We start from the raw sequence: 24,595 nt of genomic DNA, 5'->3' as shown, positions 1-24,595 counted from the left end.
TTCTTAACCACTGAGCCATCTCTCCAGCTCCCCTGATGACAATCTTATACTGAATCAAACATCCTGAAAAGAGCCTGCCTGGGGTTCACTTAGGCACTAGTGACTATATGAAGGAAGCAGAGAATTCGGCAAGATGGCTCACCAGGTAAAGAATTTACTGAGCAGGCCTGACGACCTGAGTCTGCTCTCTGGAACTCCCAGTGGAGGAGAAAATGGACTCTATGAAGTTGTCCTCTGACCTCCACATGCGTGACACGGCAAGTGTGCCCTCCCTGCATAATACAAACACACACACACACACACACACACACACACACACACACACAGTAACAATAAAAAAGATAGTAGAATTAAGAATAACTACCTTATTTTCCAAATTACCTATATTATAAAGCAGTTAAATAACTTTCATAACCAGAAAATAAACTAATATAACTTCTAACTGTATCTAAATCCCTGTCCCTATACCCATCGATAAGGGGAGTTCTCACTCTCACCAAAGAAACTTCTTTTCAAGACATAAGGTGTCTATTGCAGAGACCACAATGGGTCAAAATGCAGAGGATAAGTGGTCAGGGGTGCCCAACTCCAGTTGATACTTCTACAACACGACCCCTAGACCTAAGGCTCAGGGGACATTAGGGAAAAGGGGGTGGGAAGATTGTAAGAGACAGAAGACCAGGACATCTCCTGCTGGTTAGTGTTTTCTACAAACGACAGGGAAGCTGCACCCATGTAATCTTAACAACATAGCTGCCAAAACACGACCTTCACAAGGGCAATACCAGCTGACATGTTTGCACAAATGGGGGAAATATCAAAGGCCGAAACCCTAGATGAAGCGCTCCAGACAGTCAATGGCTGCTATGTGAGAGAGAATTGGCCTTCTCCGGAAATAAAATTCTCCCAGGTGATGCAATCCCAAGTGGTCAGCCCTAAACACATGTCCATACTTACAAAACTCAATGTGCTCAGCATCAGTAGGCTGTGTGTATCTGTATACACACACATATGTACATACACACATACATACATACATACACACATACATACACACACACATACATACATACATACGTAACAATAATAATTAAAGAAGACAGCATGAACTTGAGAGGGGAGTGCGGGCATTGGAGGAGTTTGGAAAAGGATAGAAACAATGTAAACATAGTGTTCATGTATGAAATTCTCAAAAACATTTAAAAATTAAAAAAAGAAAATAAATTCACAAACAAGTCCACTTCCTTCCTTGCTGTCCCTTCTCTCTGGGTTTTGAGACAGGGTCTCACTGGTAGCCCTGGCTGGCCTAGAACTTGATGTGTAGACCAGGCCTCAAAGTTTTTGATCCTTCTGCCTCTACCCTTCAAGTTCTGGGATTACAGACATGTGCCACCAGGCCTGGCCAGCTTTATTTCTTATAGTAAGTCAGGTCACAGTTATTTCTACTAATAGAACCCAAGCTTTTCCAGTATATCAAGGGAAAATCCTGCATGATAGCATTTTCTTTCCATTTTTTCACCAAGCTGATATTGAGATGACTATAATTAAACTTTTTAAGGATTATGAGTCGATCAAGCTAATGATTGTGCTTCCTAAGGATTATGAGTCGATCAAGCTAATGATTGTGCTTAGCTTCTCCCCTCGGTACCATGAAGCTTTTCTTTAGACACAGCAACTCAATAAAAAGAATACTTTGTTTTGTTATCAATTCTGAGCTGAGGAAAAAAAATAAATCTTGGAAGGTCATTTTAAATCTCCAAAGTCAATATTACTTGAACCAAAAACCCCTTCATCTTTTAAAGCTTGCAGTGTGAGACACTTGGGTTATGGCAACCTTCAGTTTAATGTTTACAAAATGCGACACAATTGGCCCTGTGTGTCAGTTCTTGAGACATCTCACAAATGTGCCGAGCCCATCTTATTGAGAGGAATACACTATTTATTTCCTGGGCTGCAGAGATTATTTAGCTGGTAAAGTGTCTGTCACTCAGGCATGGGGACCGAGCTTGATTCTCAGAATCCATGGTGCACCATTATAATTCCAGTACTGGGGGTGGAGAATCACTAGGATCCCTGGTCCTTTCTGGCTGGCCAGCCTAGACTAACTGGTAAGCTTCAGGTCCCCGTGAGAGACCCTGTCTCAAAAAAACAAGGTGAATGTGGTACCTGAGGAAGAAGAACGGTATATCTGAGGCTGGCCTCTGGTTCTCTCTGTCTCTGTCTCTGTCTCTCTCTCACACACACAGACACACAGAGTTGCACACACTATTAATGTCCTAATAAACTATCAGTTAGGAGGAAAAGGGAAGAATACTCATACCTAATTGCATGGGTCAATGTTTTAAAATCCTAAATGTTACTTGGACAACTCCCAATTAAAATGAATTCTGATAATATTGAAATGTCTTCAAGATCTGCAAATTCTCTGATGTGTAGGATGCTCAGTGTCAAAATGTTTTCACAGGGTAGGCCTCCAGTCTGGGGGCAGAGACCCAGAGAGAGTATTGTAGCTGGGGTATTCTAAACATAAGCACAAAATCTGCTTCAATAAAACCAAACCAAACCATCCAGGTGTAGTAGCACACACATTTAATACCAGTTCTTGGGAGGAAGAGGCAGGCAGATCTCTGAGAGTTCAAGGCCAGCTTGGTCTATAGAGTGACACATTATTTCAATCAACAACAGCCTCCCCCACCCCAACATCCTGAGTCTTTTCACCTTCCTCGTTGGAACTGTTGCCACCAAACAAACAGGCAGAACTCTGACTTTGCTAATAGTCCCCAAGCTTGAATGGAGGCACTGGAAGATCTAGACGTATTGCTCCAAAACATAGCACTGTGACATTTCAGAAAGTGGGAAGGTCACTTACTCTTTCACCTTCTCTTGCCCAAACCCCTGAAGCAAGTCCTCCCTCAGTTTCTTCTGAGACAGGTTTTAGAGAAGAGAGAAGAATGCTGGTACTTCTGACACATGGGCACAGAGAAGCCCACCAACAGGCTTGCTAGCCAAGTGCCCTGTGGTTTGTCACTAGAGGACTGTACTGCCTTGTCCAGTTGACCTTGGGTACACTTGTCTACTTGTCAGACAGCATAAAACCACACAGATGTCCCCATGCCTCTGGGGATTCACCTAAGAAGGCTTCTTTGTCGCAGGAAACTCTGCTAAATCAGTCTGTATGTTTTCCTTCATTGATCTGTCTTGTGAGAGGAGCCCCAACTGTGAACCCAGTAGCAACAGGAGAAAATAACTGTCTTCCTCTTCTAAGATAGCCTTAGGGAAGGTTGCATTTTCCCAGCCTCCCTTGCAGCTATTGGTTGTCATGTGATACATTTCTGGATCTGAATGATTTGCTGTTAAAGGCACAACTACACGACCCCTCCCCATAAAGAGGCAGAGGCTCTGCAAAGAGAAGTTATTCCTTGCTAGGCTGGCCCAAGGTAAAGTCACCTAAGGCACTGAGATGGACACCCCTTGTAGGAACCAGTCCCTTTGGAAAATGGAAACCGAATGTTCTGTACTTCTCAGAAGCTGCCTGACCCGTATCTCGGCAGAGCAGCCTCACCGCAGCATCCTAATGTCTTAAAAATTTTTATTTATTATTTCATGTGTATAAATGTTTCGCCTGCCTATGTCTGGGCACCATGCGTGTTCAGTGCCCACAGAGTTTAAAGAGAGTGTTGGGTCCTCTGGAGCTGGGTTTACAGATGGTTGTGAGTCACCTTGTGAGTGCTGGGAACTGAACCCAGGACCTCTGCAAGAGCAGTAAGTGCTCTCAACCCCTGAGCCATCTCTCCAGCCCCACACCCTGGCATCTTAAAGACCAGAAATTCCCTAATAAAGATTCTGCTTACAATAGTAACTTTGGCTTTGAGTGGTTCTCCTTCCCTAATGCTCTCCAGCCACTTTCCTGGCCAACTGAAACCACCCTAGAAAACCCCAAACTCCCCTCTTGGCAGGACTGCTCTCCCCGCTCTAGGATGCAGAACTTGGCCTTTTGTCCTCAATGTGGCTCTGAGGGTCTCATTCCCTCATTAAGCATCACACTCTCTTTGTTCCTCGGCTCCATTTTCCTCCTTCGAGAGTCCAAGGAGTGAAGACATAATGTCTGCAGTTTTGGCAGCCAGCTTGTGACCAGAGGGCAACATAATAATAACAATAACAACAACAACAACAATAATAATAATAAAAGGGAAGGCTAGCAGAACAGAATGATGGCAATAGCCTGGATCTTTGAGGGTGTCACTGGGCTGTCCCCCTGCCTTCAGACTTTGTTAAGAAAGTGACCAATATAAATTAAGCCAATGTCTCCCACCGTGTCATTAAGTGTCATGACAATCACTGGACATGCTGTTGGTACTGCCCTCTGGGGAATATGGAGGAGAGTGACCACTGGCGCCATTGGTGAATGATCCTGGACTTCTTACCACTCCGAAGACCACCCGCATCTCTCGTGGCTGCCCAGCAAGCCTCATCACAGCGAGAACCAGTGTCAGCCATACTTCTCCGTTGCTTGGCAGAAAGCCTCTGTAATGGGCTGGCCTCTGCTCAGTGGTGCAAGTGACGGTTTATCAAGTCTGCTCCACACAGCTGTGCAGGTGGCCGGGCCCAAGTCCAGAGCCCCCCACCACCTCACACCGGCTGCCCTGCTTCCTACTGGACTCATGCTCACTTTTGTCAACCTTTGGGACACCTTTTAATGGATGATGATCATAACTCATGAGACCAAAACAGGAATACTTCCAAGTGAGACCTCAGAGAGCATATTTACGTATGAATAATTATAGACTTGAGAGGATAAAAGTCCATCAGTGTGTGTAAGTTCATTTTCTGTAACAAAATAAGTTTTTTATATAGTGTTAGGTTTGGGCGTACAAGGTGCTCGGTAAGAACTGATTTTTTTCTATGTTCCTATCATGTATGTTTCCAGCACACTGCTTTACTACCTATAGAATGCACACCTTACAAAGTTGACAGATCCATTAAATAAGATTATATTCATAAAGTTTTTGGCAGAGTTGTTTCTGGCAGAGTTTGTGATAGATACTAGGCATCTAATACATGTATTTTAGGATTACCTTAAACTAGAATGTAAAAACTGAACATTACTTATTTGTAATCATAACTGATGGGTTGAAAATTGATCTTCCATATCTATACAGTGATTTTTATAAGCTTTATTTAATAAATGTTGAAGAAATAGGAAGATCACATTCCTTAGTCAGGGAATGACTTCAATCTGCAGTCAGTGCTCAGGCAGCCGACTTGCCTGTGTTGGCAAAGAAGTGCCTGGCTCAAGTTACATCAGGATTCTGTGCTTTTCAACAAAATATCCAGTTCCCTGCTTGTCATAGTTCCTACTGAGAGCCTTTCTCAGAATTCCTTGTTTATTATGAACCACTTCTGGTCATGGAGGCAAGGAATTTTAAAAGCTGTCTCAATTACAGGATAATACAAGCAATGAATGACAACCTAGCAAGATGGGGACTGTCCTGCCTCTCAGACCCTCAAGGGCTATGTGTGCTGGAAAAGCCACATTAGTTACAAGCAATGACAGAGGCAAGTGACAAATACCTGTTCCTCAAACCATAGTGTTTATAAGGTGACTTTTTTCATTGTGGGGTCTTATCTTAGTTTACCCAACCCTAGGTAACTCAAAAGTATTTAGGTATTTAAGAAACTTTATCTGCTGTGACAAAGACGTGGAGTGCCTCTATCAGGGGTATGCAGCCTTTGCTCTTGGCACCCATTCTAATACCTTTAGGGAGAAAAGAGAAAAAAACGTCACAGCTATGAAGGCATGGTTCTTACAACATGGGACCTCAGAGCATAAAAAGGGATTCTCAGAAAATATGGGAATGGAAATTAAAAACTCAGTGGAAGGATTAGAGGATAAAGCTGAGTAAATCCCTCAGACATGGTGAGAGAGAGACATGGAAATGAGGATAGAAAGTAAACAAAATTAGAGGCTAAATCTAGAAGATTCCTACCCACATAAGAGAAACTGCAGGGAAAAAATTAGGGACTTTGCCCCACTCTAAAACAATGGGTATGCAGTCTAAAGAGGGCCTCTGATAGCTCAGTGTAGCAAGTGACAAGCCAGCACAGGGGCACTATCTCAGGAAACTCCAGCATGCTGTGGGAAAGAGAACATGGATAGAAAGAAAGTATAGGTTATACTGAGAAAGCGGGAGTCAGTACAGGGGCCAGCACAGACAAGAGGTGCCTAGGGTATGCAGAAGGATGGAGAAAGAAGGTCCCCAGGTAATGACCCTAGACCTACCAGTACAGACCAGAACATATCAGAGGCCCTGGGAAAGCTTCGATAGGCCAATGATATACACAGCAATAAAAACATGTATTAACAAATTAAGAAACCAGGTCTAAAGATGTGCCTCAGTGGTCGAACAAGAACTTGCCTCCATAGAGGCAGGCGGATCTCTGGGAGTTCGAGGCCAGCCTGGTCTACAAGAGCTAGTTCCAGGACAGGCTCCAAAACCACAGAGAAACCCTGTCTCGAAAAACCAAAAAAAAAAAAAAAAAAAAAAAAGAAAAAAAAGAAAAAAAAAAGAACTTGCCTTCATGTGCAAGATTAAGCAAAAAGGCATTTGAGAGAAGAGAAAACAAAACAAAACTCAAAACAACCACAGCACAGTAGGTTCTATATTCTGCCGATGTGGAACCCTCAGACTCAACTGACAGGTTAGAATTTTTTTCAGGAAGAGAATCCCATCTTAACTGACATTTTTATTTTATAAGCAATGCAGTGAAACAGACATTTATACAGAATTTACATTGTGTTAGGTACTATTCGCAACCCAGAGAAGATAAAAAGTATACGAAGGGCAAATGCAAACAGCATTTTATATAAGGGGTTTGAGCAGCCATGGATGTTGGTATCTGAAGGTCCTAGAATTCCAGTCCCTCTCAGATAGCAACACACAGCTGTGTAATATGAAATCTGCAAAGTTACAACAAAATCCTCAAAACTGACCAGCGAGCATAATCACGACAGAACTATCCTAGAAGATGGGAAGGCAGGAAGGGTGGCCATGCAGGCAGGGGGATTTTGTGGATGAGGCAGGTGTGGGGTTAAGAAGAGACAGATGAATTTGCTCTTTACAGGGAGAAGTTATCAGCTAATATATAAGAGAAAGCTAAAGAAACAGTAGCCTATGTATGTTGCTTAGTGACATGGATTTTTATCTAGAAAGGGATTGTCCCAAAGAGTTGAAGACACACTGTGGAAGCGGACAGAGACCTGTACTTTCTTCTTGCAAATTCTACAGAGCCATCTAACTGCTGCCGGTTGTAGTGGCGCACGCCGGTAGGATTTGCTGAAGGAGGCAGAGGCAGGAGGATCACGAGTTCGAGGCCAGCCTAACTGCTAAAGTGCATGTTTTTGTGTGCTTACATGTGTATGCACTCGTGTGTTTCCACAGATGGTTGATATAAAAAGATATAAACAGAAGATTGATGAAGACTTGATGTCAAAGGTTCCTTCCATTTTCAAAACTCTAGGATCAGAGAGTTTTTTTTTTCCCCTGCTGGGGGTGGGCGCAGCAACAGCAAAGATGTTGACATCTTATTTTCCAAATAAGATTATACTGGTCCCTGGAATGCTGCCCACTCTCCGGCCCACTCAGCAGCAAGAGAGACAACATCCAGTAACAACAGTTGTATGTATCAGGCACCAATCCAGACATACCCACATATAATAAAAGAGAAAACAATTGCCTGCAGATTAAGTGCTTAAAGACTCAGAAACATAAAAAGGTTTGATGAGAAAAAGAAAAATGTCACCATCTTTCCAAGTAGCAGCCAGGGTAGACATTTCCATTTTAGCCAAACCAGTTATTGAATACATAAGTCTGGTTGGTTTTCATTCTTTTGTGATGTTCCAAGCACTCCCTTTCCACATGGGACAGAAAAAGAATGAGCTCCTTTCCATCATCAAATATTTCATCTCTCCTTACTACGGAAAGCAGACAATTAATAATTGCATTTTGGTTACTATTACTCTGGACTAGGAGTCTGGCACTACCTCGTGTTCTAACGCTGAATTTACCTAGGTCTCTGGACACTGTAATTCTCATAACTCAAAGTCAAAGGCAGGCAGGGATGGTGAATGCATTTGATCTCCAGGGGCCACGCACAGCTATCTCTCTGAGGTTAGTGACTCTGGGTAGCAGGCTTCCACGGGTGGCTTTGACTCTGAAATCCTTCCACTCCAGTGATCTACGAGTCATCTAAATGAAAGAGATATTTGTAGAGTTCATCCCATAGACAGCAGCAAGACTAAACAGGAAATGGATCTACTTTGTTCTTGCATTAGGGGAAATGATGCTGGACTGAGCTTCTTGCTGTATATTTGTGAGAGATACAAAATGAGACCCAGGCTTCAGGTGACATCCTGCACCGGAAGGCCCCTGGATGGAGGAGAAGTGGCTGGACTGTTGACACAAGCCTGCAAGTTGACCTTAGTGAATCAGACATTCACTAATTTACACGGGACACGAGAACTACAGGAAGGGACTATGGCAGGTAGGCCAGTGGGAACTATGTCAAAGAGATGCCAAGGTCGTGCTGGCTGCTGGATGGACAGAGATTATCTTTGCTGGGTGCTGGCCTCAGAAAGACCACTTGATCAGGAATTGTCCAGAGTAGGAAGCTAACATTGTATACTCAGCCTTAGCAAATGAGCCAGCTGGCTGCTGTCAGGTGGACGATCAAGGGGGGAGATTCAAAAGGCCAGGGCGGAAAGGGGGATTTCTTTTCTTTTCTTTTTTGATTTTCGAGACAGGGTTTCTCTGTGTAGCCCTGGCTGTCCTGGAACTTGCTCTGTAGACCAGGCTGGCCTTGAACTCACAGAGATGATGTGTGTGCCATCACTGCCTGGCAAGAGGGGGTTTCTAAAGGCTTAGGAGGCCCAAAGTGACCCTCACATAGAACAATAGGGGCACCAAAGCTCAAGGGGACTAAAGACTTTCTCTGCTTAGCGATAACCAAGGACTTCAGATACAGGGAGGTCAAGAACAGCTGGGGAGCAGAAAAGCATTTTGATCTCAGGTCCGAAGGCCTGAGCTGGGTCACAAATTTGGCACTGGCCAGAATCAAAGGTACTTCTGTGCTTAGTATTTTTGCAAATAAACCTAAATAATGGCACCAGGGTCCTATTCTTAATATAACCTGAAAACAGTGGCATTTTGCTATGCTTTGTATTTCAGAGAGCACATCACACATTAAACCCCAGAAGTGCCTCAGCTACAGCATTGTTACCCTCAGCCACATGGTCCTCCCTCCCCAACTCTTCTGGGTATGAGAAGCTCTAGAGGACCCTGCTTGGACAGACAGGTCCCTGGAACACAGAGCCTAGTCACAAAGAGAAACATTTTTCTAGAAGGCCAGTGAAGGAGGCTAGACAATTGGAGAGCTAACGGAGACATGCCCACTGTGATACATTTTCCTTGAAGTAAGAAAAATAAGAATGTAATTTTTGTTTATTTGCTTTTGTTTTGTGAGTCCGGGCCTTACGATGTAGTTATGGCTGGCCTGGAACTTACTGTGTAGATCAGTCTGTCCCTCAGCTCACAGAGAACAACCTCCCTCAGCCCCAGTAAGGATGTAGATTTTTAGTGCCAAACTTTGAAAGACAGAGAATGAAAACAAAACCTGATTTATTTTTTTAAAGGCAACATCTCATTTAGAGCCCTGGATGGCTGGATGGCCTGGATCTGCCTATGTAGACCAAGCTTGTTTGGAACTCAAAGAGATCCACTTTGCCTCCCAAGTCTTGGGATTTAAGGTGTGTGTCACCGTATCTAGCAAGAAGGTATTATTCTTAATTACTTGTATGTGGATGTCTGTGTGTGGATGCATGCACACAAGTGCAGATGCCCAGAGAGGTCAAGGGTGTCAGGTCCTGAAGCCGAAATAATGCTAGGAACTGAACCTGTGTCCTCTGCAAGAGCAATAGGTACTCTTAACTGATCCAGCTCCATCTCTCTATCTGCAAGCGCTCTCCCTCCCTCCCTCCCTCCCTCCCTCCCTCCCTCCCTCCCTCCCTCCCTCCCTCCCTCCCTCCCTTCCTCCCTCCCTCCCTCCCTCCCTCCAGGACTGACTAGCAGCCACCACCCACACCTCCTCCTTTTTGACAATATGGCTCATGAGAAAATCTTACTAATATATGAAAGGTGACTAGACATAATACCATGCATTGATCCCTTAAAAAAAGGGGAGTATTTGCAAATTACCTCTGAGCCCTCAATTATTCATAAAATGTCATGTATTTGAAAAATTCACTTCAATTTCCTGCTCCTGCAGAAATCTGTGGAAGGATCATTTGAAAAGTCAATCACTTCAGAAGCAGTCCTATAGTTTATAAAAAAGAAAAGAAAAAAAGGCAGCCATCTGGTAAATTCCAGGTGCAGAAGATGTGATGAAAATCCATGGTCCTCCCTTAGCTTTCTAGGGGCAGAGGAGAAGCAAAACTAACAGGCACATTGTGAAATTTCTGTCAGGGTCTGATGTGCTCTGCAAGCCACGGATACAACTGGAGTGACACGTGAGGTCCCCCCTCCCACCCTGGAGACCCTGGTAACCCCAGCATGGCCACTGTAGTCCTCTTCCTACCAAGAGATTTTCTTGGGAAGGTTTTCCTTCAGCATCCTCGGGAATGAGAACTTCCGTTTGGTAATCTACTTTCTCAGACTATATTAGGGACATTGTATTTCCTTGCTTATGAGTACTTGCTCCAGGCCGAATTACAGTCAGTTGAAGGGACAGGTTAGGGTCATAGTTTCAGAAGCCAGAATGTGCAGGACTGCTCTTTTCCCTCTTCAGCGTGTCTGCAGCCTCACCTGGGTTCCCCAGGCCTCATCAGATAAAGTCTGGAGCTAAATGACTGCTTTGTCTATTCCATGCACCCGGAATTAGCTAAGAGGGCATTTATAACCAGCATTCACCCTAGCACAGCACCTGGGAAAGCTGGACACTTTGGTAAATACCGTGTTCTCTAATTGTACAGATCATTAGAAAAACTGTGGCTTCTTTACATAGCGCTATTACACTGGCATGCTAAGAAACAGGCTCTGGGATTTGTTCTATAGGACTTGAAGTGGATTCCTGTTCTTGTGTGCACTCTCCATTGTAAAGCTTTGACCCTTGCATTCCTCATCCACCTCTTTCTCAACTTCTTTTTAAAAAAAGGATGTTACGTGAGCCTGATTTTTGTTTTGCTACCTGTAGCTGGTCCGCACTCTACTTTGCAACTCCAGGGCCTCCATGCTAGGACAAGCTGCACAGTTTCCCTTGCCAGGTCCTGCCAGCTGAGATGTGACACCAATGAGGAGGTGAGGACAGAAGCCCCTGGCTCCCTTCACCCTCATTTTTCTTCTCCCTCCTTATCTGTGCACTGCATTGACTGTGTTCCTGCCACTGTCTCTGCTCGTTTAGCTGGGGTCACCTTCCACTGCCCCTGATGGAAAGATGGCTGTAGTTCCCAGGCAGCAGGGGCTCCGTGGGAGCTGCTTCCTCTGGGGATTCCTTGGGGGTTCTGCCACTTTCCCCTCCCCACTCTTTTAGCCTCTTTGCACTGAGTAAATCAAATACCTTTAACATCCCAAGTGGATTATCTGTTTTCTTGACTGGGCTCTCTGAATAGTAAAGCACCACCTGATGCTTTCTGCCAATAACCGTGTGGTCTCCTGCAGAGGGACTTAAGAGGAAGCTGCAAGGTGTTCAAGCCTTGGATTGCTTGGTTATCGACATTAACAGATGATTTGATGGTGGCATGCTCCAGGAGACGTTACAATTGCTTTCTGATCATTATTTCAGTTCTCTTTTACAGCAAGTCTTTGGGCCAGGGTATTCACTTATTCATTTATTACAAATAATTATTACATGCGGGGAGTCTCAAACAAACAAAAACACGAATGGGCACCTCTTCCAGACGGGGAAACCATGGCATACCAAAACACTAAATTAGTCTGCCCAGTGTGACCAGGCCAGAGGGACAGTTTGAAGGATGAAATTCTGAGTGGTGATTTATTAAGATGAACAAGCAAGAGAAGTACCTAAGGCAGGGGAGTGAGCCAAACTGACTGCAAAGCTGGAGATTCTGGAGGAAGAAACAGAAAGAGTCTGGAAACACCAGACTGAGAATGTAACATCCAAAGGGTATCAGCTACGGGGGTTGAATAGTCCTGGATTGGGGTCCGGGTACACCAGGTGTGCGCAACAACCATAGAAATACTGTAGTTATGTTCTGCCTGTAACAGGGTTGGGGAAAGACCTGGATGCTCATTCTAGCAGCCCCTCAGTCATGTTTTACCCAGTAAAGATTCCCCTGAATTCTGTTCATGTCAAGATACAAGTCTTTGTAAACCAAGGGGATACTTTCCTACCAAGAGTCACTGCTCAATGGGCAGAGTAGCAGTTCTAAGTCTGTCGAGAAAAGGGGGAAATAAAAGCACCATGGCATTTTCTTGTGAATTAAAATTAACATGACATACTTTTAAGAGTCTTTGTTATATAATTATTGATGAGTTGAAATATGGCTGGTATCATGTTAGACAGATGGCCAGAGCAACAATGTTTTCAATGAGAAAAGTAGTCAATGACCTCTAGCAAAAAAGTAACTTAGGTTGGCAACAATGTAAGCCTGTCACTTTGTCTATTACAACTTTTTTCAGTTGTTATGAAGCAAAAGAAGGTAGCACAAATATAGGGCTGGAAGAATTGATGTTAGGAAAAAAGGCAGTCTACCAAGGTTGCTTACAGCACACAACAAGAAGACCAAAAGTCTGTAGGTCTCGATGCAAGGATGGTACGGGGAAAGGTTAGAGTCTGGAGATCCACGCTGCAACTGGATCGTAGAAGCAGACTTACACATGCCACCAGAGGTCTGCACAGCCATTTCCTGACTTTTTAGGCTACTCTAAAGAAGGGTCTCTCACCTACTTTAGTCTGGCTCTCCTTCCACGGCTTTAATCTGAGCAGTAAGCAATCTGAAAGAGGACACCTGTGGCTGAAGGAATCAGCTCCTCCACTCCCAGGTTCATAGCACTCAGGCAGGAAGAAGAGGGCTCAGGATTGCTGCCACATCTTCTGGGTCAGCCTGAGATCTAAATGTTGGACTCCTCAATTACGAAGGTTCTGCCAGCTAGCTTCCCATGTAGAAACTGCCAGTTACTTCTCTTATAGCATCTAGTCATCTCATAAAACTCCATGTCTCTAAAGTGGACGAGCTGCTAGAGGCAGCCACCAGCAGAACACGAGCAAACCATGAGACTGGCTACCAAGGTGATGCTGGCGAGGGCCTCTGTGATGTGAGAGCACAGATGCATTGGGATGAAGGAAGCGTTCAATCTGTATGCATAATCAGAGCCGCAGCTCCACTCCCAACTGTGCAGGAAATCACGGAGAGAATGAATATTCATGTGTGTAACTTATTTCACGTCATTAAGCTGAATTGCTCTTAGTTTTGAGATTAAAAACTATTTGCCTCTCTAGTTCTCAGAGCTCAGTTTATACCTCCTTTAAAGAACAGATTTCTTGGTAGGAAAGAAAAATCCAAGAATCAGAAATTCAGAACTTATATACCCACTGTTAGTTTGGGAAGCAGGTTGCTGATGGAGCATCACTTCGTTCCTGTGATCTGGGCACTCTAACCTGAGATCATGTAGTAGAACCTTTAAATCTGGACTCCTGGCACTGGGGAGATGCTCAGTTCGTAAAGTACTTGTTGGCAAGCATGAGGACCAAAGTTCAAATCCCCAGCTCCATGTAAAAAGCCAGGTGAGGGCAGCATATGTCTAACTTAAGCACGGGGAAGGAAAAGACAGGCCGATCCCTGTCTCAGCAAGCAAGACAGGTGGCTCCTGCCTCTGGATTCCACACAGGCTGGTGCATGCCCTTTCACAGGAACATATGCATAGACATACAACACACACACACACACACACACACACACACACAGAGAGAGAGAGAGAGAGAGAGAGAGAGAGAGAGAGAGAGAGACTATGTACTCTCAATCAGCAGTTAAATATATACTTTCAAGGCACTGTAACTCTTTTCTTTGCTTCCTAGTCAATTTTGAGAGTACACATAACAAACCAGAATGAATTCTAAGAAACAGCGGGACTTTAAAAGTCACAAAGAATGATCCTTTAAAAATAAAAGATTTCTAGAGACAGCTATTTCCCACTGCAATATATAATTTAGGTGTGGACTTATCTGGGTGCTATTCAATGCTTTAAAGTTAAGGGCTCTATAGAGACCAAGAATGACAAGAATGACAGCCATTACCCGAAGTATTTATAGCTTATATGAGCACAGACAAGGATAACATTATGTTAAAATGAGAAAGCAGGCCTCCTGGAAGCGAAATATGATTCACAGAGTATCAGGAAAAGCTCAGATGTAAATTGCAACGTCAATATTTGATGTACTTTCTTTTTTCTCTTTCTCAATGCATTTTTCTTCTTAGGCTGTCTGTATCTGGTTTTAAAACTTAGTGAGTCAGATGAGACTTAGGACCATGTCAACTTATTACTTCCAGAAATATCATGTACAGCACTAAAGAAAATGATGGAACCATGATCTGAACATGTCTTTACAGTTTGCTGGTGAGGTTTCCATGCCGAATGAGCAGGGCAAACATTCAGGAATGTTCATTCACAGGGATTCTTGGGGTATTCATTCTCTTCAGGGTTTCAGCATCTCTGAATCTCAGGTCCTTATGGTTTCCCTAAGGAAAGCTAAGATTGTGGCTGGTCTTTCAGCTTTTTGTGCACACCAAGGCTACCAGCAGAAAGGCCTGTGCGAGGGAGCAGGAAGGTGACAGATAGCAAGGAAATGAAGAAGGTGGGTACCTGGAGGGTCCCGGAATTCTCCTCACTAGCAGAGAAATGCTGGGAAGAGTGAAGCTGTGTGGTGATATTCTGTTTGTGCTTTAACAAATAAAGGCAGCCTGAAGATCAGAGGGCAGAGCTAGCCACTAGTTAACCACAGAGGTCTGGAGGTCTGACAGGAAGTGATACGGCAGGGCAGAGAGCGGACTATAAGGTGGGAGGTGACAGGAGCTTGGCCCCTTTTATTGGCTGAAGAATTAGCAAGGTAAGAGTTGACTGTGGTTTACTCCTTTGTCTTTCTGTTTTGTCAGCATTTACTCTTCTATCTGACCCTGGGTTTTTATTATTAAGACCAATTAGAATTCACGTTAGAAAGCTGCTTGAATGTCCTAGTCCGCCTGTTTTAAGGATGTGCTGGGAGCTCTGAAAAGCTTCCTCAGGTGCCACCGGGAGAATATCTGCTTGAGCACCACCCAGACTTCTGTGCTGCAGGAGGATGGGTTCAGTGGAGTGACCAAGACTGACCAAGGCCTCTCTACTGGCCTTACCACACACTCGGTAAGTAACCGGCCTCCTGCTTTGGATGGAATACTTTTTGTTCTGAACCCTGACTGACAGCTCAGTAGAAGATAATAAAGTGCAACTCGGCAGTAGAGTGCCAGGGAAACGGCTTAAAGCATCCAACTTAAAAAAGAGCATGAAGAGGTAGCCAGCTTCTAGCTGGACACAAAGACTGGTTTCAGGAGGAGACTCGAAGAAACCACGCAAAATGCCCAGGGGTTGAATACCCCTTACCAAGAGCCAGGGCACTTAAGAACCCTTCTGACACCAAACAACAACAGTGACAACACCAGCAAACAACAAAACCCCAACCCCAAATACTGTTCCCTTGGTGCTGGAAATGCCAGTAAACAGTTCAGGAGCACAATGAATTACCGCTCTTGAGAATGACCACAGGAATCAACCATTACAAAGCACCATGGCATCCTATGGACTTGTTCTTAGCCTTTCTGAGAACTCCTTGGACCTCCCCTCTATCCTCTGAACTGCTGCTTATGCTCATGGGGTATAACCCATGCATTCTGCTGCACCGTACATAGAAAGGTCTGACTAATTGAGAAACCAAATTTGAACATTCACAGTCCATATTCATAGTAGGCTAGTGTATGTTATTTTAAATTTCTTCAGGCTGAGAAAGCTGGTCAAATCAAATGCCCTTTACGTAGTTGAAGCGACTTAAGTCATTCTCAGAGGAGCCTTTCTGGCGGTTCTGCAGCTGAAACAGTCCATGCCACGCCCTGCTTGCTTGCACCTGATCTGTTTCTACAGACCTAGTGCTTGCCCCACTCGCAACCCTTGCACCTACTTTTCTATGTAGCCAAGGGAGAGAGGCGGAGCAAGAAAACGCAACTGATAAGCAGATGCAAGCACCACACTTTAGCTGGTCAAAGACCACGCTGAACTCGGGACTGACAGATGTGGCAGTTCTGAGAGCCACTAATAATAGCATCCTTACCATAGTCATTAAGGTCTTATGTACAAAACAGTGCATGAAACTTCTCTGTAGCTATATGAGTGATGTGAACGAACAGAGGTCATTTTAAAGCATCTACTCATGGGCTAGGATGTAGCACAGTAACAGAGTACTTGACAAGCACTTCTAAGGCCCTGGGTTCAATCCCTAGCACCACTAGTAAATAAAGAATTGTAAAAAATTACTGATGCATGTGATTAGGTATGATGACGCCTACTTTGAACACGAATTCAAGGCTAGCTTGTGTTACATGAACTCATGTCTCAAAAAGGTGGGTGGGGAGGGGAGAAAAACAAAAGGCCACAAAGATCAGTGGGTCAAAGGCACATGCTACATAACTGTGAGTACCTGAGTTTGGTCCCCAGGCCCACACAAAAGCTGACACGCAGCATGAACATCTGGACTCCCACAGTCTCGGAGGCAGACAGGGGAATCCTGGCAGAACATGGGCCAGCTATCTAGCCTTGCTTATGCAGCAGGATGCAGAGACCCTGCCACAGAAAAGGTGGACGGTGATGACTGACACATGAGGTCGTCCTGTGATCTCAATATGTACACTGACACAAGCATATCCACGTTCACACGTGTGAATGGCCACATGTGTACACGTGTATACGCAGACACGGCACTCACTAAAATAAAACGATGAAAGATTTGTCTTTTTGCATGGAGCCATGTGTGTAATTCATTTCTACAAAACATAATAATTAATCGCAAAGGGAAACAGAGGGGCTTTTCTTTAAACGTATTTTTGCAGCAGGAAAAATAAAGCACGCCCTTTCTCCTACACATGAGGCAGGGACAGGCACATTTGGTTGCTAGAAACACAATCTCAAAGGTACTGCTTTTGGCTAGAGGTTGACAGAGGAATAGCTTGATTGGCAAGCTGATTGAATGAATGTTACCTGTTTGAATAAAGTGTGGTCCTGTCCTGTGGACAGTGTTCACCGACATATAAAGAAGAAGATGAGATTGTGGTCGCTAAGGAAGCAGCTTCGAATAACGATGGAGTGCTGGGTACCAGGTCTGGCCTGTGTCGGGATCCCAGGGCTGGGGGAGTAAAAGCAAACACACATTCATGAAGCTCAGTAATATAGGCTACCTGTGATAACTTAACTTAGCTAAGAGCATTCATTTTACGTATCAGGCTACAAATGAAATTACGAATTAACTGTGCTCTTCTGAACTACAAGAGAAATGTAAACTATCTGCTTGCAAACAGGTTAAACAGAAAGGAAATGACATTAATTTACAAAATGGCTTATGGAAATGACATTAGGGATGCTCTTTTTAAAAACCTAATAAAGTGATTTAATCTTTCAAAATGATGGCATAAAAATTCCTAGGAGTTTAAGGAGATAATGTGGCAGAGATTAAAAGGATGACCGGCAGATGCATGAACAGAGAGGGCAGGCTTCACCCTCCACATGAGAGGCGGACTCCAAGGGGCACAAAGAAACCCTTTAACAGAACAGCAGCCTGCCACGTCTCAATGCCACTGGAGCCTACACAGACTTCTGGACATGACTCAGGGCTCTTCTTAACATTTATTTTTAATAGCAAGCCTGCTTTATAAAAGTGGGAAAGCTCTTATTTCTTTTTACAAGAAAGTATTTACGTCAGAGCCGTCCATGGTCAGAAAGGATAAACCCTCCAGGCTTAGCAGTGACCTGGAGCACACGGGTGCTCCATCCAGGGTCCATATAGATTTTCCCCTCTCTTTTTGACACAGGATCTTACTATATACAGCCCTGGATGTCCTGGAACAGGACATTGTTATATAGACCAGGCTGCTCTCAAACTCACAGATATCTATCTGCCTGCTTCTGCCTCCTGAGTGCTGGGATTAAAGGCATGTGCCACCATATGTGGTTTACATGAGATTTTTTATCTTTTCCCAAACTGAGCTGAAAAAGATTGTTAATGAATACAGTACAGCCTTGGGGTGTTTCTGACATTGCTTGATACACACAAGGGTCCCAGATGATGCATTTTCACTGTGTAAATGGAAAATGGCCACTCTAGGCGTTGTCAGATGAGTTTGAGTGCTTGTTTTTTGGGAGGGTGAGGGGGTAGTAATTTGGGCTGACTCTAGGGCCCTACACACGCTAGGCAAGTGCCCCCTCAATTCCAACCTCTGAATTTTGTATTTGAAGGAGTATATTTGATGAGGTGGAGGGACAGGCATGGAGGGAAAGTGAAGCCGGGTCAGGAAATGCCGAACTTTGGTTCTGAAGTTTAGACAATATGTGAGAAGGTGCCCAAATCTGTAATCAATGGTTCAATTCACGTGAAAACAAAATCCCCAAGCCCAACATAGGCGTACATCATGCACAGGCGTATATCACGTACAGGCGTATATCACGTGCAGGCGTACATCACGCGCAGGCGCACATCACGCACAGGCGTACATTACACGCACAGGCGCACATCACGCACAGGCATACTACTTCCTACTTCCTCGTTTCCAGGTATTCTGGGTACAGTGGAGTATATTGAATTTCACTATAGCTACTGGGGAGCCCGGGACAGGACGACTGGGTGTTCTAGGCCAGCCTAGAAACTTAATAAGATTTCAATTAAAAACACAACATAAAGCAAAAAGTGTCTGTTAAAACAAGAGTTATTTAAGAAGACAAATTTGGTCCTGTTTCTTGAACTGTGGACCACTATAGTTTTCCGTGTGTTCTCATAACTCAGGCAGCCTGCTGGGGGAGAGGCCAACGGAAGGCAGCTTGAAGGAAGGGGCTGGGTATCTACCAGGAACTGCTGTCATCATTACAGAGAGGACCAAGGGCAATGTTCTGGTCACTTGTCCTATTGCTGTTACAAAGGCAACCCGAGAAAGGAAGGGTTATATTCCAGTTCCAGGGTGCAGTCCACTATGGTGGGGAAGTCATGACAGGGAGAGCCTGAGGCGGCCGATCCCTGTTATCTGCACAGGAAGCAGACAGGGATGAATGTTTATGCTCAGCTGGCTTTCCCCTTGTTGTGTGATCCAGGATGAAAGCCCAGAGGATGGTGCCACCCAATTTTAGGGTGGGACTTTTCCACCTCGGTTAATCTAAGCTAGGCGCTCTCACGGGCATGCTCAGAAATTAAACTAAGCTAGACAATTCTTTATAGGTATGCCCGGAGGTTTGTCTCCTAGGTGTCTCTAGATCCTACCAAGTAGACATTAAAAACCACCATAGGCGGTTTGAAGTAACCCTAGACATGAAACTATGATAAAGAAACTCAATTTAGTATAAGGAGACAGATGCTGAGATAGAAAGGGACAGAAATAGCAATCTGTCTGAAGACTCCAAGGAAAGAACGTGTCTACAAGACGTCTTGAATCTTCTATGGGAAGTAGAAGACACTTCGGAGAGTCTCCAAAGAACATAATAATAATAATAATAAAAAAAGTCAGTCAGGTAATGGTGGCACATGCCTTTAATCCCAGCACTTGGAAGGCATAGGCAGGTGGATCTTTGTTCGAAGTCAGCCTGGTCTACAGAGCTAGTTCTAGGACAGCTAGGGCTCTTGCACAGAGAAGCCCTGTCTTGAAAAACCAAATAAAAAAAATTCTATATTTTTTTTAACCAAAAGATCAAGAAATAATCGACAGAAATATATAAAACTTCCCTTTATTGGATTAAAATGGAAAATTCAAAAGTTAAGCTCAGTAGATAGAGAAAAGTTATTAATAAAATACAGTACTCCAGTTTGGTTAAAAAAAACTTTTTGGCAAATTAGAAACAAGAAAAGAAGTTCTTTGGTCTGGCAATCAGTACAAAATATGACAAGTTTCATTTTAAACAGAGAACTGTTAGGAACACTGTCTTTAAAATCAGGCCAAGGCAAGGCCACCCAGAGTCACCATTTCTGTCCATCACTATATCAGCAGAGTCCCAGGCAGAAGCAATAGAGAAAGAGCACAAGGTCTACAGAGTAGCACCAAACGCCAGAACACACAGTTCTTAAAAAAAGGCACAAAGAGTCCACATCAATCTCTCTGTTTATCCAAGGAACACATCTATCATACTAAATAAGGAAATCCTAACATTCATTTAAATGCACTGAAGTAGCTCTAAATAAACTGAACAGGTTTATTACATCACTTCCACATGTGTATACATAGGTGTACATGCATGTACATGCCTATATTGCACACACACACAGAATAAATAAAATCTAGGAAAACAAATACCAATATGTTTGCATTTGTTATCATGAAGTAGGTAGATATAGATATTTTCTTTAAATATCTTAATATTTAGTATATTTTATGATAAATCATATGTCATGCATTGTTTACATGACATTTCATATTTATATAAATTTGTTGTAGTCTATGTAGCCTATAAAATTTTATAAATAGGCTATCTCTTGGAGCATGCATTTTCTAAGTTTTCTGCTATGGCTTTAAATTACTCACAGAATTTATTAGAGTTTTTCTGTTTTAAGAGGCCGCAAGCACCTTTACCTTCCTCATCCAGGCTGCTGAAACTTGTTCCTTCAGTTAACAGATCCCGCTTCTCGTCCTTCCAGTCCTGGGTGACGGAGGACACAATCTCCTGGGAGGTCGCCTTCAATGCGGCAATGGAGTTGCACCGTTTCTTAGAAGGTGAGGCCTTCAGAGCTAGACAGCAAGGAAAAGAAACTGTAAAGCCAGGGACTGTGGGGCATGTCCCCTCCTAAAGCCAGGCAAAGCGGCAGTCCCAGCGCTGAGGTGAGGCAGGAGGGGTCGGAGCTGGCCTGAGTGACACAATGAGATCCCGTTTTAAAACAACCACAGAACTAAAATAACAAATAAAACTTAAAAAAATCAGATTCAAATAGATCTTTCACTTCCTTGGTTAGAGTTACCCCAAGATATTTTATGCTATTTGTGGCTATCGTGAAAGGTGATGATTCTCTTATTTCCCTCTCTGCTTCCATATCCTTTGTGTATAAGAGGGCGACTGATTTTTTGGAGTTGATCTTGTATCCTGCCACATTACTAAAGGTATTTATCAGCTGTAGAAGTTCTTTGGTGGAGTTTTTGGGGTCGCTTAAGTACACTATCATATCATCTGCAAATAACGCAAGTTTAACTTCTTCCTTTCCAATTCGAATCCCCTTGATCCCCTTATGTTGTCTTATTGCTATTGCTAAGACTTCAAGATCTATATTGAAGAGGTATGGGGAGAGTGGACAGCCTTGGCGTGTTCCTGATTTTAGTGGGATGGCTTTAAGTTTCTCTCTGTTTAATTTGATGTTAGCTGTTGGCTTGCTGTAAATAGCTTTAATTATATTTAGGTATGACCCTTGTATCCCTAATCTCTCCAAGACTTTTATCATAAAGGGATGTTGAATTTTGTCAAATGCTTTTTCAGCATTATTATTTTATTATTAATAATTTAGAAATAATTTGGTTATAGAAGGGCAAGAGCTCATTTCATATGTATGATAAGGGAGATTAAAATATCTGTGTTTTGGCTATATTATTTGTTCAGAATGACTTGATCTAAAGAAAAATATTCTAAAATACATTTGAGTTGGACTTTCTTTGGATTTTGAAATAGTCCTAGTTGAGGCAAGCTTTAATTATAACTTTTTTTGTTGTTGTTAAAATTGCCCTTCCTCCTCGTTTTCCTTATGCTGAGAGGAGGCTGGGTGAGCTGGTAGATGCAGATGGCGGAGCGTTCTCACGACCCCAGCTTTATTGACTGGGGACTGGGACTTACAAATGTGCCAGTGCTTAATCGCATACGCATGTTGCCCAATTTAGCCACGTTACTTCTGGTTGCTTCTTTCTTTGTGATTTTTCCACTGAAACTTCCTTCTCTTTGGTCTTGTCGGATGCATAATTCACTTCCATTGCTATCTGAACGGCATTCTCCAACCTCAGAAGCATGGTGGGAAGCCAGGCCAGTGAAAATGCGCATCCCCGAGCCATGGTGAAGCCTGTGGTTCCACAGAGAACAGCCTGGCAGGCGCTGCATAAGCTGTAGTCTGATCTTGGCCACTTAGTTCATGCTTTCCCACAGTAACTCTTCTTGGCTGACTATGGCTAGAGAATTTCGTTGCGGAAGTTGGAGGGAGAGAGGGAAGCTGAGACCTGTTTATGTTTCCCCTGGAACTTGTTACTGGCAAGAGTCTTTCGGAGGTTTGCTTTAAAGGGGTGAGCTGACAGCGACTGGATGAGTCACTGGGGTTAGCGTTTGGACTCCCCTGAGCTTGGATGGCAGGGCTCATCAGCCCTCTCTGTGGACAGGGTTCAAGAGATTAGGTGGAGGGTGACTTTGGGATTCGCGAATGAGGGGAGAATAGAGAGCAATCTTCCTGCTTTTGGGAAAGGCTCGGCTTCCCGAGCATTTTATATTAACACCATCATCAAGTGATGTTTGTGGACTATTGGCTCGGCTTCCCGAGCACTTTATATCAACACCATCATCATGACGAGTGATGTTCATGGACTAGGCTGTAGTCTGGGGGCCACTGCGAATCTCAAACTGTCAAAATGTCTAAGGGAAGCTGGCCCTTTTACAGGCCTAGAAATTGAGGGCAGAAAATTGGGCTTGTTCCAGGTCACAGGGTTAGAGTGTGAACCCCAGGAGCTTCTCTTCTGTCTTCACTTGTTTAATTGATAGTTGATTTTCTACCTCTTTAGCAGTCATCTTCTGGTTAGGGTGTGCGTGTGTCAGGTGAACCTTTTGGATATTGAAACAACTGATCTTGCCATTCCTCTTGGTTGCTCGCAATTGATTTCAATGATGGCCGAGTGGACCACGGAAGCTGGCTCTCCTTCACACTGTATTCTTCTAAGCACTGTTCCACTCTTACAGAGTGGAGTGATTGCCCACCCCTGGGGTCTGCCATAGCACCCCCTCTGCTTTTGTTAATCTCTTACGAACTGTGATACATTCCTGCCCTTTGCTGTGTGATCTTTAGATGTCAAAGCAAAGCCTTTTGTCTTTTTTTGATATCTACGCCAGAGTATATGAGCTGTGATTCAGGGACTGCTAGGGGTCCTTGACCCCTCAGATGGGCTTCAAGGTTGAACTACTGCTATAGGAATATTAAAGCATTAGGAGTTTATCAGAGGTTGCATGAACTACGCTGTCATCACGGGCCGAATTTAGAAGCAGATGCAAGACTTCAACTAGTCTCAACTATACAGCTACTCAGAATTTCCAAAGAGTGAAATAAATGCCACCTTTCTTGCTACGTGTTTTAGGAACCATAACTATCATCAAAATTATTTTTACATTCATAAATTTTTAACTGATTTACATTAACATACTTAAAATCTTTGTGTGTGCATACTTAAAATCCAGGTGTGCCCCAGCATTCATGTGGAGGTCAGAGGACAACCCCAGGTGTCAGTCCTTGCCTTCTACCTTGACAGAGACAGGGTCTCTTATTTGCTGTTGGGAACCATGTCAGGCTAGCTGGCCTGCACACTCCATCTCCCTGCAGGAGAGCCTGGGTTACAGGTGCTCATTCATGCATCTGGTTTTATATAGGTTTTAGGAATAGGAATGTATATTTGTGGGACAAGTGACCCACTCAGCCCCACAATGGGTTTTTGTTCTTAACTGATAAGAACCAATGATTGATAATAGATTTTTTTTTCCAATTCAGACCTCTATAAGATGTAGACAGTTCTTTGGGGTCCTTACTAACTTTTAAGAGTAAAGTCACCCTAAGACCGAAAGGTCTGAGCTTTGCTTTTCCATTCCATCACTCTTAGGCAGATGCTGATGTTCAGCACTGAGACCCAGCTCTGGTAGTGAGGACATGGGCAGTGCAAGGTGACCATGGGAGGCCAGAGAAGGACAGTGGTGGACGGCGCTCAGGAGGATCCACTGGGGGGTGTGAAAAGAGAAAGACAGCAGAGGGGTCCTGTTAACAAACCTGTCAAGAGCACAGAACACCTGGAGCAAGAGTAACAACGTTGCCTTCAATGATGAGTTCCTTATTCCACAACTGAGCCTTGCCTTTTCAACCTCAGAGGGCTTGCATGTGGCTGAAAACTGAATGTATTAGGGATGTCTCAGGATTTGTAATCTCTCTCTCTTCTAAGATGAATGTAACAAAGGTGTGGCAAGTGACCTTAGCCCCACAGAAGGTAACAGGCCTCAATGGGAAGGGAAAGTTACCCAGGGAGAACTGTATAAAAAAGAGACCAAGTCCCGGCCTGGATCTAGAACACGCACATATGATGGGAAGCCACAGTCGGAGA

The 24,595-nt window shown here is 43.8% G+C and overlaps 1 protein-coding gene across 3 annotated transcripts in view; it reads right to left on the bottom strand.

Annotated features, from left to right (window-relative positions):
* Pip5k1b (phosphatidylinositol-4-phosphate 5-kinase type 1 beta) overlaps positions 1-24,595 on the bottom strand; it is a 265,393-nt gene that overhangs the window by 38,337 nt on the left and 202,461 nt on the right. For all 3 annotated transcript variants that reach the window (XM_057777561.1, XM_057777562.1, XM_057777560.1), the window contains 2 exons: positions 20,852-21,007; positions 17,289-17,433 (listed from right to left, as the gene is read on the bottom strand). In XM_057777561.1, the coding sequence (XP_057633544.1) occupies positions 17,289-17,433; positions 20,852-21,007 (301 nt within the window). The remainder of the gene's footprint in view (positions 1-17,288; positions 17,434-20,851; positions 21,008-24,595) is intronic.

Source organism: Chionomys nivalis, chromosome 8, assembly GCF_950005125.1.
Source record: "Chionomys nivalis chromosome 8, mChiNiv1.1, whole genome shotgun sequence".
Classification (NCBI taxonomy): domain Eukaryota; kingdom Metazoa; phylum Chordata; class Mammalia; order Rodentia; family Cricetidae; genus Chionomys; species Chionomys nivalis.
Note: the sequence above shows the minus strand (reverse complement) of the source record. Positions and strands in the feature narration are given on the sequence as shown.